At 41.2% G+C, this 12,401-nt stretch overlaps 1 protein-coding gene across 1 annotated transcript in view; it reads left to right on the forward strand.

The window, feature by feature from the left end:
- Window positions 1-8,520, forward strand: part of LOC126174249 (protein scarlet-like) — a 341,327-nt gene extending 332,807 nt beyond the window's left edge. The window contains exons 15-16 of the mRNA XM_049921020.1: window positions 8,063-8,163; window positions 8,268-8,520. Coding sequence (XP_049776977.1) covers window positions 8,063-8,163; window positions 8,268-8,449 — 283 coding nt within the window. The 3' untranslated portion in view covers window positions 8,450-8,520. The remainder of the gene's footprint in view (window positions 1-8,062; window positions 8,164-8,267) is intronic.
- The last annotated feature ends 3,881 nt before the right edge of the window (window positions 8,521-12,401 follow it).

A 12,401-nucleotide genomic window follows, 5' to 3' on the forward strand; every position in this document is an offset into this window, starting at 1 on the left:
GCTGTACAACTGGGGCGAGTGCTAGGAAGTGTCTCTAGACCTGCCGTGTGGCGGCACTCGGTCTGCAATCACTGACAGTGGCGACACGCGGGTCCGTCGTGTACTAGCGGACCGCGGCCGATTTAAAGGCTACCACCTAGCAAGTGTGGTGTCTGGCGGTGACACCACATTATACACATGCTGTAATGTCACAGAGGGTATGGATGGAGAACCCAGAGGACTTGGAGTCAGTTCCTAGGATCGCAACACTTATAGAGTAGGTGGATATGGCCACAAAGCAGAGAGTAGACCATCACATGTTCGCTTCTGGATGCAAGTGTTATGGATGTGGTTGGGAGGGGTGTGTGAGGAAGAAGTGTAAGCAACCAGAGTGCTATGTGTATGGCATAGTGGGCCACCGGGGATTTGAGTGTAGAGGTAGGAAGGGTGGAAAGCACTGGCAAGGAAAGCAGCCATTAAACGTAAACGGGATTGCTTCAACTGTAGGAAGGCAGACCCAATTGACCATAATATGGGACAAGTTAGTACACAGACAGAATGTAGCTTGGTGGTCTTAGTTGGTGGCAGGAAACAAAGATTTGTGGTGGACACCAGTGTGAATGTGTCTGTTATCATTCTGGACCTAATGGGAAAGAGGAGACTGGGGCCACCATGATATAGGTTACATGGGAATGGTGATAATAGGATGGAATCATCCCAGATGTGCTCAATGGGGTTTAGTTCTGGAGAACAGGCAGACCCTCCATTCGCCTGATATCTTCTGTTTCTAGGTACTCCTCCACAATGGCAGCTTGGTGGGGCCGTATGTTATCATCCATCAGGAGGAAGGTGGAACCCACTGCACCCCTGAAAAGGTGGACATAGTGGTGCAAAAGACGTCCCGATACACCTGACCTGTTACAGTTCCTCTGTCAAAGGCATGCAGGGTTGTATGTGCACCAATCATAATCCCACCCCACACCATCAAACCACAACCTCCATACAGGTCCCTTTCAAGGACATTAAAGGGTTGGTATCTGGTTCGTGGTTCACGCCAGATGAAAACCTGGTGAGAATCACTGTTCAGACAATACCTGGACTCGTCTGTGAACACAACCTGGAACCACTGTTCCAATGACCATGTACTGTGTTCTTGACACGAAGCTTTACGGGCTGTCCTGGGACCAGGGGTCAGTGGAATGCACTTTACAGGTCTCTGGGCAAATAAACCATGTCTGTTCGGTCATCTGTAGACTGTGTGTCTGGAGACAACTGTTCCAGTGGCTGCGGTAAGGTCCCGAGCAAGGCCACCTGCAGTACTCCGTGGCCATCTGCGGGCACTGATGATGAGATATTGGTCTTCTTGTGGTGTTGTACACTGTGGAAGTCCCTTACTGTAGTGCCTGGACACGTTTCCTGTCTGCTGGAATCATTGCCATAATCTTGAGATCACACTTTGTGGCACACAGAGGGCCTGTGCTACGACCTGCTGTGTTTGACCAGCCTCCAGTCGCCCTAGTATTCTATCCCTCATAACGTCATCTATATATGTTCTTTGAGTCATTTTCAACACACAGTCACCATCAGCACGTCTGAAAACGTCTGCACCATACTCTGACATACACCAACAGATCTCTGTGTACGTGGACTGCTGCCAGCACCATCGTGCGATGACCGCAGGTCAAATGCACCGCATGGTCATACCCCGAGGTGATTTAAACCCACAAATTGCTCAACAGAGCATTAATTTATGAGCATGAGTGTACTATGGGATGGGATCATAGAAGCGAGTGATAGTCACTGGAGTGCAAATATTGTCATCAGGCCAAAAAAAGTCAGCGGATCAGACACAGAATAACAGATTTTGCTGTGACTACAGATATCTAAATGCAAGAACCATTTTGGGTGCTTATCCAACTCCAAACATCATGGAAACAATGGATAATCTGGGTAGTATTGGTTCTTTACAACTATGGACCTCAGCAGTGGATACCATCATTGGAGGTGGCACCTGAAGATAGGCCAAAAACAGTGTTTTCCATCCGAGCAGGACATTTTCATTGAAAATACTTGCCCTTTGGACTAAAGTATGCACTGACAACTTTTCAACAGTTGTTAGATGGGGTACTGAGAGGAGTAAAGCCAAATACTTTTCTAGTCTATTTCAGTGGCATAATTGTGTATTCAAAGGATTTACCAGAGCATGTGAGACATTTGGAGGATGTGTTTAGTAGACTATGATTGTCACATTTAATGTTAAGTGTGGACAAGTGCCATTTTGCACAAACTTATGGAAACTATCCGGGGCACTCGATTAGTGAGTGTGGCATACAGACTGATCCTCATCTTACATGTGCAGTTCAGAATTATCTGATACCACAAACAACTAAGCAAGTACAGAAGTTCATTGGCCTCTGTAATTATTATAGACAGTTTGTGAAAGACTTTGAAAAAATAGCCAGACCCTTGGACAAGCTAATGAAGAAGGGGATGTCAGGAAACATTTGAAAAATTGAAAGAAATATCATTTTCAGATCCAGTATCACTTTCTCTGGATTTCAAGAAAGAGTTTATCCTTCCATATGATGCTTCAAATGAGGCAGTTGGTTGTGTTTTGGCACATATGGTAGATGGTTAGTGACATCTGATAGCTCATGCTTCAAGTCAGTTAAACAACACAGAGTGTAACTACTCATCTAAAGAGACAGAGATGTTTGCAGTCATATTTGGTATTACCTATTTTTGGTGTTATCTGTATGGTAGTTAGTTTAAGGTCATGACAGATTATATCTCATTGAAATGATTGCTGGGTTTGAAATAGCTATCTAGTAAATAAACTCGGTGGGCACTTAAGCTTAGTGAATTTGAGTAAGAGGTGATCCATAAGCCAGGGAGACCATATGCAAATGCAGATTTGTTAAGCCACAGGGTAGCAATATTAAGTACGCTCTGGAAGAGCACTGAAGAGTGGCAGTGGGCACAGGCAAGGAATGAGTGCCAGGCATTTAAGTCACAGCCACATTTCATTATGCACGAGGATTTGTTGTGTAGAACGATGAAGTGTGGACCACATGTAGTGGTTACAGAGAGTTTTCAGAAGGAAGATTTGCAGCAAGCTCACAACCATATGTCATCAGGACATGGTGGGCAATGTACAACAGACAGCTGTGTAGCACAGCAGTTTTGATGGAGGAACAGGAAGCATGACGTGGAACAACATGTTAAGGACTGTGCAGACATGAGTGCAGAGGGCCAACATTATGAAACATGTTACAATCAGAGAGTGCAATTGGAAAGGTTATCAGAGGCATCCAGTCCATTTAATATGTTGGGGTTGGATGTCCTCTGGCATTTAATAAAACACCTGTAGTAAATAGGTATGTTCTCATGGTCATCAGTAATTTTTTTCGATTTTTGGAAATGGTACCAATGCCAGACCAATGGGCTAGTACCATGGCACAGATGTTAGTAAACAACTGGATATTAATATTCCAGGTGCCTGAGACCATACTTATGGACCAAGGCACAAATTTTGTCTCAGACTTAATGAAACAACTATGCCGTGTGTTGTGTATTAGGAAGTTACAGATGAGTTCAATTCATTCACAGACAAATGGGAGAATAGAACATGTGCACATAGATTCCAAGCATGGTGATTGGGACACATGTTTACCACATGTACAGTGTGCCTGTAATTCTAAGGTTCATATTGCAATGGGCTTGTTGTCATTTGAGGTGATGTACGGCAGGAAAATGCCATCTCCCTTTGACACTTTGATTCCTAAATTGGGACCAGATGGTGAGTCAGTGAGGAAGTTTTCCAGAGAATTAGGGAGGTTTGGAGGAATGTGCAAAAGGCAAATATGAAGGTGCTAGAATGCCAGGAACAATCAAACAAACACGTGAGCAAATTGCCACAATACCCTATATGTCAAAAGGGGGGAAAATGAAGAAATTTTTAAAAAAATACCAGGCACCATACCAGGTTGTGGAAATGACCTCACTGGTCAACGTGAAGATACCGTTCCCCACCAAAACGTTTGTTGTACATGTCAGTCACATGAAACCATTTAAAGGAGTGGTGGAGGAGATACCTCAGTTACTGGCAACCAACCAAGAGATGGAAGTTACAAAGAGTAAAGGAAGAAACCTGGAATTGGTGAGCAATGTAAGGTGCGTGATGTGCCATATGGTTATGGTTGCATAAGTAAGTTGTATAATTTAATTTGTAATTATTATTATTATTATTATTGTTATTAATATTTTGGTTTAGTATATCAGGGAGTATGTATTCCTTTTTTGCCTTGGGGATATTTGCTGTTTTTCTTATTTTTGTGGACTTTTTAGTTTTTCATGCTGTTATTATTATTATTATTAATTTTTTTTTTTTTTTGTTGGTGGGTTGTGCACACAAGGGAGGGGATGATAGAGTAATTTGTGATCTGTCCAGGTGGCCAAGTATGGACTAATATGCAGACATATGAAGGAAGTTTGTTTCTGTGGAAGTAAATGTGACACATTGTGGGAAGGGACTTCTGCCAGCCCGAACATCTTCCAAGGGATGGTACTCATTGGTTATACTCTGTATTCATGCCAGAAAATGTATGGTTGTACTGATACAAAGGAGGCAGACTGGTAGGTAGGGATGCTATGCTTACAGGCTCACCCGTTATAACATAGTTGCAAAATACATTGTATTGGCCAGAAGGATCTCTGAGGGCATTTAACATCCAAAATTTAATGTATTTAAATGAACACTTAATCCAGAACTTTTGCAGTCCTTGGATAGATTAATAGTGTCCAAGCAAGGGGGAATTTCAATGGAACAAATGTGGCAGCATGTACCCCATTTCCGGGAAGAGCAAGAGCACAAGGTATTAGTGGTGAGCATATCAACGACCAGTTGTGGCATGTTCCTAGCAGGCTTTTGTGTATTGTATTTCTGGATAAGAAGCAAGAGAGCACAGTCTATGGACTGCCACTAGAATGGTTGTCCATCATTGATAAAGGAAGCAATTAGTTTTAAGGTCTTATTTAGTGTATAAGGGTATGATAAGGGGTACATGGTAGCAGTAAAATGTGAGCAGAAGTCCTCTATCGAGAATCTGGGAGATTGTGCTCAATGGGTAAATTATTAGAGTAAAGGTAATTAAGTGGGAGCACGGTGTTAAAGATTTGGCGTGAATCTTCTTGGAAGGGAGGAGTATGCTACACCATGAATAAATACAGGCATGGGTTTGGGGAATTCTTGTAAATTTCTCGCAGCTATTGTTGGAAGGCAGTGGTTAAGAGACCAATTGGTACATGGGATGGCAGGCATGGGCGACGTTGATATTTCGCAAGTGATTCTGTGAGGCAGTTTTATGACACCACTTGCAGGCTAGAATGCACAGCCCACTGGGCACTGTACACAAATGTGCAGTTATCCGGGCAGCACAGGGCACTGATGTGCTTTGAAGAACCCATATGTTGCAGTTATAAAAGTGCCCAGTGAGCTGTGTGTAGGGGCAAAAGCTGACTGAGGAAAGCTGACTTTGTAATTAGCAAAGAGCACGCCACTTGTCCCCTCCAGAGGAAATACATCAGAGGCGTAGGGAAAAGATATATAAATAAGCAAGCCCGGAGGCACAGAGATATTTTGTCCACATGTTGACTGTTTAAGTTGCAGACCAATCATGATGACCTTTTGGCGATGGATATCGGTGGCCAATTGGCCCGCTGAAGCTCCCACCAACCTCCACTGCATGGATATGTCATTGCTGTGGTGAGGCTTGTCACACATCAGAGCTACACTGGCACGAGGAGCAAGAGGACTGCCAGCCTACACTCTCTAGTTGGTATTGTTCGGAGGACTGCAAACTGCTGTTCGCAGGGGCAGGTCCAGAGCATGAACTCATGGTCACCCAGGTGTGGAGCTGTCTACAGGCACTGAACGAGCTGCCCTGTATAGATGGCCAGAGATGCTAAGGCTCACTACAATGACAGTGGTCAGCTACTTCCCTCAAGCGCTTTACGTGGGGTCTATGAGCTGTGCTTGAGGGAGCAGTCAGCCATGTTTTGGGCCACCGGCACAGTTAACACATGCATTGGCCACTTGGCCATGGCCTGAGTAGTGTCACTATGTCCACAAGGCTTGGAAACCAGATGCCGATGCTACAGATTCCAGCATTTGTCTTTGGAACTGACCCATGCATGCTGCATGGCACCATCGCCGAATTCAGTGCAGGGCCAGCTCTGTATGATTGCTGCAATAAAGTCAGTGATGCACTTGCCTGTGTTTCTCTGTATACTTTAGTGTGAGTCATCCATCTCTCCCAAACCATACTCTTAGCTGTTCTGAAACATTACAATCCCTGAGCTTGGGGGGTTGTAACAAAGTGTTGAAAATGATTTTTCTATGCCTCAACATATGCATGTACATGCCGTAACACGTTCTGTCTCACACATTCCCATCAGCCAGGCTGCATCTGAACAGTGTCAAAGGCAGCATGAGTACACTGCTCCAGTGTCTCATGGGCTCTGCATACGTGACACTTTTTAGATGGCCCCATGACCATAAATCACATGGACCAACTGGACCCCCTTGGCTGATCATTGACCAGGGAAAACATGATTGAGATGTGTCTGGACAGCACCATCATGTAGCAGCCTCATAACCCTTTGAATCATCAGTGGCACTTCTTCCAACAGATCCAACAGGGGAGGCAAAGTCACCTGCAAGAAATGCTGATAGTTCCAGCCTGTTAGGCGATATGGAAGGAAGACTGGTCCCAAATGATGGTCGCTAATTATCCCAGCCCACATGTTCCAACTGCACTGATGCTAATGATTTGCTTTCACCACACCATGGGCGTTCTGTATACTATCTGAGGATTGAGTTGATTTGGTGGAAGAGACCAAACGGAGGGGTCATCGGTCTCATCGCATTAGGGAAGGATGGGGAAGGAAGCCGGTCATGCCCTGTCAAAGGAACCATCCCGGCGTTTGCCTGAAGCTATTTAGGGAAATTATGGAAAACCTAAATCAGGATGGCCAGATGCGGGACTGAACCGTCATCCTCCTGAATGTGAGTCCAATGTGCTAACCACTGCACCACCTCACTCAGTACTATCCGACAGATAACTGATATGGGAGTTGAAGATATTACTCCACAAAAAGGTGGCCTCATCTTTGAACAGGATGGATGACAAATCTCACAAAATTTTGGTTGCCTGGAGAAGAAACCAGTGACAAAACTGCTCCCGATGTGGAAAGTCTGTCACTAGTAAGCCCTGCAGATGCTGTAAGTAGTAAGGGTAGTAACAATTGTCTTGGAGAATGTTCCACATGGTCATTTGGTTTACCCTGTACTGGTGGGCCAACTGCCTGGTACTGACACAGCAGCCACGTTCCACAATGTTAATCACATTTTTGTCCAAGTCTGGTGTCTGGACTTTTTGGGTATATCCTTCATGATTTTGTGCTTTCTGAAATGTTCATGTCTCAGACAAATGATAAAACTTTATTGGAAACATTGAATGCTGTGGTTATTGTCTGCAGAGACAGATCTCCTGATACAACCTTGTTGCCCACCGCCCATTGCCATTTGCCTTTCCATAAGTAAACACCATGTCGACAAGCTCTTGATTCAAATACAGAACCATTGTGTACAATGCTGTATCACATTCACGACAAGCTGAGACAGTAATAGAAGTGAATCGGATACTTCATTACCAATTACTATGTCAGGAGAGGGTGCTAGGGCATGAGGTGTGAGGGACAGTACCACCCTCTAGGAGGAAACCATGGATACTGTAACTATGGGCTGCGTGGTACAGTGCATATTAACCCGCAGTCTCTGTAACAATGTATGATTGAATAAATGGTCTCTAGCATGGAAACCATGCATTTCTGGACCATTTGTGTTACACATCCTCTCATCAATCAATCTCTGGAGTTTGTAAATGGTAGAAAAAATCACCTTGTATATCTGCTTTTTTTTTTTTTCCTCCGCTTCCAGCACTGATGGTGATGTTACAATTTGTTGCACATTTCTGTTTGGTACAAAAAATTATAGTTAATAGACTATGTTTCTTGATTACAGTAATCTGCCAGCACACTTATCATGGATCCGTTATACATCAAATTTTTACTACGGAACTGAGGCAGTGTCTATTCTACAGTGGGAAAAAATTCATCACATTCGTAAGTATATTCACATGTGATTCTAATCCGAGGTATTTGCCATAGAAGTTGAAGGAAAACATTTTAATACAATTATTAATACTTAATTTTTTCTTGTTCTATAGCTTGCTATGAAGATCCAAAACTGCCCTGCATATCTACAGGATACGGTGTGCTAGAAAAGTACGGTTATGGACCAAATAATTTTGATTTGGACTTACTGGGATTGTTTCTCATCTACACTCTTTCTCATGTAATTGGTTTTATTGCAATTTGCATTCGTAGTAGGAAAGAACCTGTTTATTAACACACAACTGAAAAGAATCACCATATGTTCATTTTGTATAGTAAAATATTATTTAAATATTTTTTGAAGAACTTTGTGTGTGTTCTTTAATCCTCTCAAACAAAGACCTCCAAATCAATACACTCTGTGTGTATCAAAACCTGATTTTTGTTTTAAAAGTACTATTACTTTTTTTCTTGTCAAGTAATAAATGGAACTTTGTCTCCAAACCCCTCATAAAATATAGACCTGGGTGGATTGGATGCATGCATGCTCAATGATACAGATAGTTGTACAATAGGTACAACTACAGTATATCAGAGAGGTATCAGTAGAGAACACAGACTATAAAAAAGTGTGACAGCAGGAAGAACATGATTTATGGTCAATTGAGTACAAGGTTAAAGGTAGTAAGGAAATTTCTAGCTGAATATAAATAATTCAGGAGAGAAGAAGACCACTCACCAACAGCACGGTGAATGTATTGTTCTTGTAAAGGTACACATAAAGCAAAGACTTACCACAGTAATAGAAATATATGTGCTCATCTGACAAAATATCAATCACCATCTTGAAAGAGCACACTAGTCAGCCTTAAATACTGTAATTCATGTAAAGCTGGTAGCAGACAGCCATATGACCCACCACACTGATGTAAGTAATGAAAGTGAAATGATGTGTATGTGCCAGTCAGTTGTATGGAACCAGTATAGTAAGTTTGGCTGGTGTGCAGCCATAACAAAATGGCAAAAGAAGTTATCACCATGGACAAAGTTGCCCAATTTGTTAGTGTATTAATGCAGACTGCAAAGTCTGTGATGCTGATGAAATTAAATTAGGAAATGAGGCACCAAAGTAGTGGATGAATTTTCATATTTGGAAAGCAAAATAACTGACAGTTACTGAAGCACAGATGATATGAAATCCAGAATTATGACAGGAAAAAAGTGTTTGTGAAAAAGAGAAATATTTTAAAATCTAATATAAATTTGAGTATTAGGAAATATTTTCTGAAAGTGCTTTTCTGGAGTGTTACCCTGTATGGAAGTGAAATATGGGCAATATGCAGTACAGACAAGAAGAAAACAGAAGCTTTTCAAATGTGATACTACAGATGAATCTGAAGATTAAGTGGGTGTATTAGATACCTAATGAAAAGGTACTGAATCAAATTGGGGAGAGAAGAAGGAATTAGTTGATGAAACACATTCTGAAGTATCAAGCAATCGCCATCCTAGTACTGCAGGGAAGTGTGGGGGTAAAAATTGTAGAGGAAGTCCAAGGATTGACTACAGTAACTAGATTCACATGGATGTAGCCTACAAAGAGTAGTTATGTAGAGATGAAGAGGCTTGCTCAAGACAGACTCATGCAGAGAGCTGTATGAAACCAGTCTTCAGACTAAAGACCTTCACAATACATCTTCAAAATCTGCATTCCAGTAAGAAGTTAACAACTGCAGTGACAGGATAAACATTTTCCATCTCATAGTGCAGTTACAATGGTGTTCTGCTCTGGAAGTTTTTCTTAATAAGATGGAAGACTCTTTGGTTAAGATCTGCTCCATAGTTTCTGAAACAAACATGAACCATTCAATAAGTGGTAGTACTGTAAAAATAGCTCATGTTTGTTGCTAATGCATTGACTGGCATTTGTGTTTTAGGTATTAAGAGACTATTAAGAGACTAATTTTATGAATTTAATTTTATCCATATTTTGCAGCTTAAAACGCGACTGTGTTCAAAACATTGGAGGTATGAATTAAACAACAAGTGTAGTTAATAAAACATGAAAAGTTGTGACTGAAGGCATTGTTTAATTCATACCTCCAATGTTTTGAATACAGACATGTTTTAAGCTGCAAAAAAATGGATAAAATTAAATTGAATTTGCCCAGCCAGGCATTGAAAGCAGTATACCCATACAGGAATTACAAAATAAAACTCATGACTACCAGTGCTAATATTAAGTTCGCCAAAGAATGTCTATCATGTGATTTTCATCCTAATTATGTCAAAGTGAAGATAAAAAATAAGACTACTGTATCCCAGATTGCGGTGTAGTTAATAAAACACGGAAAATTTGCGACAGGAGGTGTTGTTTAATTCATGCCTCCAATAATTTTATGAAGTCATTAACGCTTGGTACTGTCACTTATGTGCAAACTTTGAAGGAGATCAGTTGTTCTTACTATATTTTGTACTTACTAATGAATACAACTGAGCAAGAAGATCTTTTATCTGAACCAATTAAATGAAAGAAATAGTTAAGTGCATTTTACATACAGAACTTTATTTACAGTCTCCATTCTGGAGTTTCTTTTGCTGTAATAAAACTTAATGAAAATTTGTTGGAAATACTGAATAGTCATCTGCTACACAATGACAGAAAACATTTAGTGCTGTTTCAAGGAAAACATTGCTCAGGTTGATGATCACCTTCATTAAACCAAAGAAAATCTCAACATTATAACACCATATAAAGAATTATCCAAACATTTAAACAAATGGAATACATTTATGTATAGATTTTTTAGTGTTTGCGGAGTACTGACTGGTTGGTGGTACAGTCAAATCTGACTGTACTGCATAACTGAACTCGGCAGCCACCTAGTGTTCAATGCTAAATTTTAGATGAAAACCCAGACTCCAAAAAATCAACAAATTGTGTTTTTTGTCTATTTCTGTTTTAATGGTAATTCCAATTAATCAGCATACATGCAGCAGTGTAGTGTGTGATTCAACAATACAGTAATATCGTCTGGTATGCACATAGCAGCTCACTGCTACGTATGACACTGAGTAAACTTGTGTTCTGACCTTGTACTAAGAAGAGTGCAAAATTTAAAGAAAAGATGACAGATATTCTAAACATGAGGATTGGCATACTCTGACACACCCTCTTGTTCTCTCCCTGTCTCCATTGCTCTTCTGATGAATATATGAAATATGTGCATTCTCACAAGTGAACCTTCTCCAATTCTATTCACTCATTCAGAGATATAAACAGGTAATCTGGAAGCCATATGAGAAAATTTTTGTGGTGAAAGTATCTGTTATTCTGCATCAGTGTAAATCTCCTAACTAAAGCATGATGGTTTACCACAGTGTATTAGGAAAGAATAAGTGTTATGAAATCTACTCACCAAGTGGTGGCAGATCACACACATAAGAGGTTACAATTAGGCAAGCTTCCGGAGCCAGTGGTTCCTTCTTCAGGCAGAATGGTTGAAGGGGAAGGAAGAGGGGTGAAGAAAAATGGCTGGAGAGGTCTAGGAAAAGGGGTAGACTTCAGGAAAGTCACCCAGAACCGAGTGTCAGGGGAAACTTTCCGGACAGGATGAGAAGGAGCCACTGGCTCTGAAAGCTTACCTAATTATAATCTCTTTTATGTGTGTGTTCTGCTGCTGTTTTGTGAGTAGATTTTTTATCTATCAAATTGCATTATTTTGTTAGAAATTTAGGTATAGCTTCACTATGAAATAAGAGCAAAACAGGAACCAAAAGTAAAAACAGTATGTCCTAAAGTGTACATCTTTGTACATCAGTAAAATCAACATTTTCCATGGGTAACATTCAAAGCTGTGTGCCTCCATCCCATGCACTGTAACATGAATAAATTGTTTTTTAGGATACTGTCCACATGGCAGTATAGATGTCACTGCTCAAGTCTATCTTACTCTTCCATGTCGTCCATCGTAAGATCACCCAGTGTGAGGAGCGGGTTTCTGAAATGATACATTGCAAGTTTCAACTGGTCCCAGACATGTGTAACTGAGTTCATGTTGTTGTTGTTGTGGTCTTCAGTCCTGAGACTGGTTTGTTGCAGCTCTCCATGATACTCTATCCTGTGCAAGCTTCTTCGTCTCCCAGTACCTACTGCAACCTACATCCTTCTGAATCTGCTTAGTGTATTCATCTCTTGGTCTCCCCCTATGATTTCTACCCTCCACGCTGACCTCCAATACTAAATT

Source organism: Schistocerca cancellata, chromosome 1, assembly GCF_023864275.1.
Source record: "Schistocerca cancellata isolate TAMUIC-IGC-003103 chromosome 1, iqSchCanc2.1, whole genome shotgun sequence".
In the NCBI taxonomy this organism is placed as follows: Eukaryota; Metazoa; Arthropoda; class Insecta; order Orthoptera; family Acrididae; genus Schistocerca; species Schistocerca cancellata.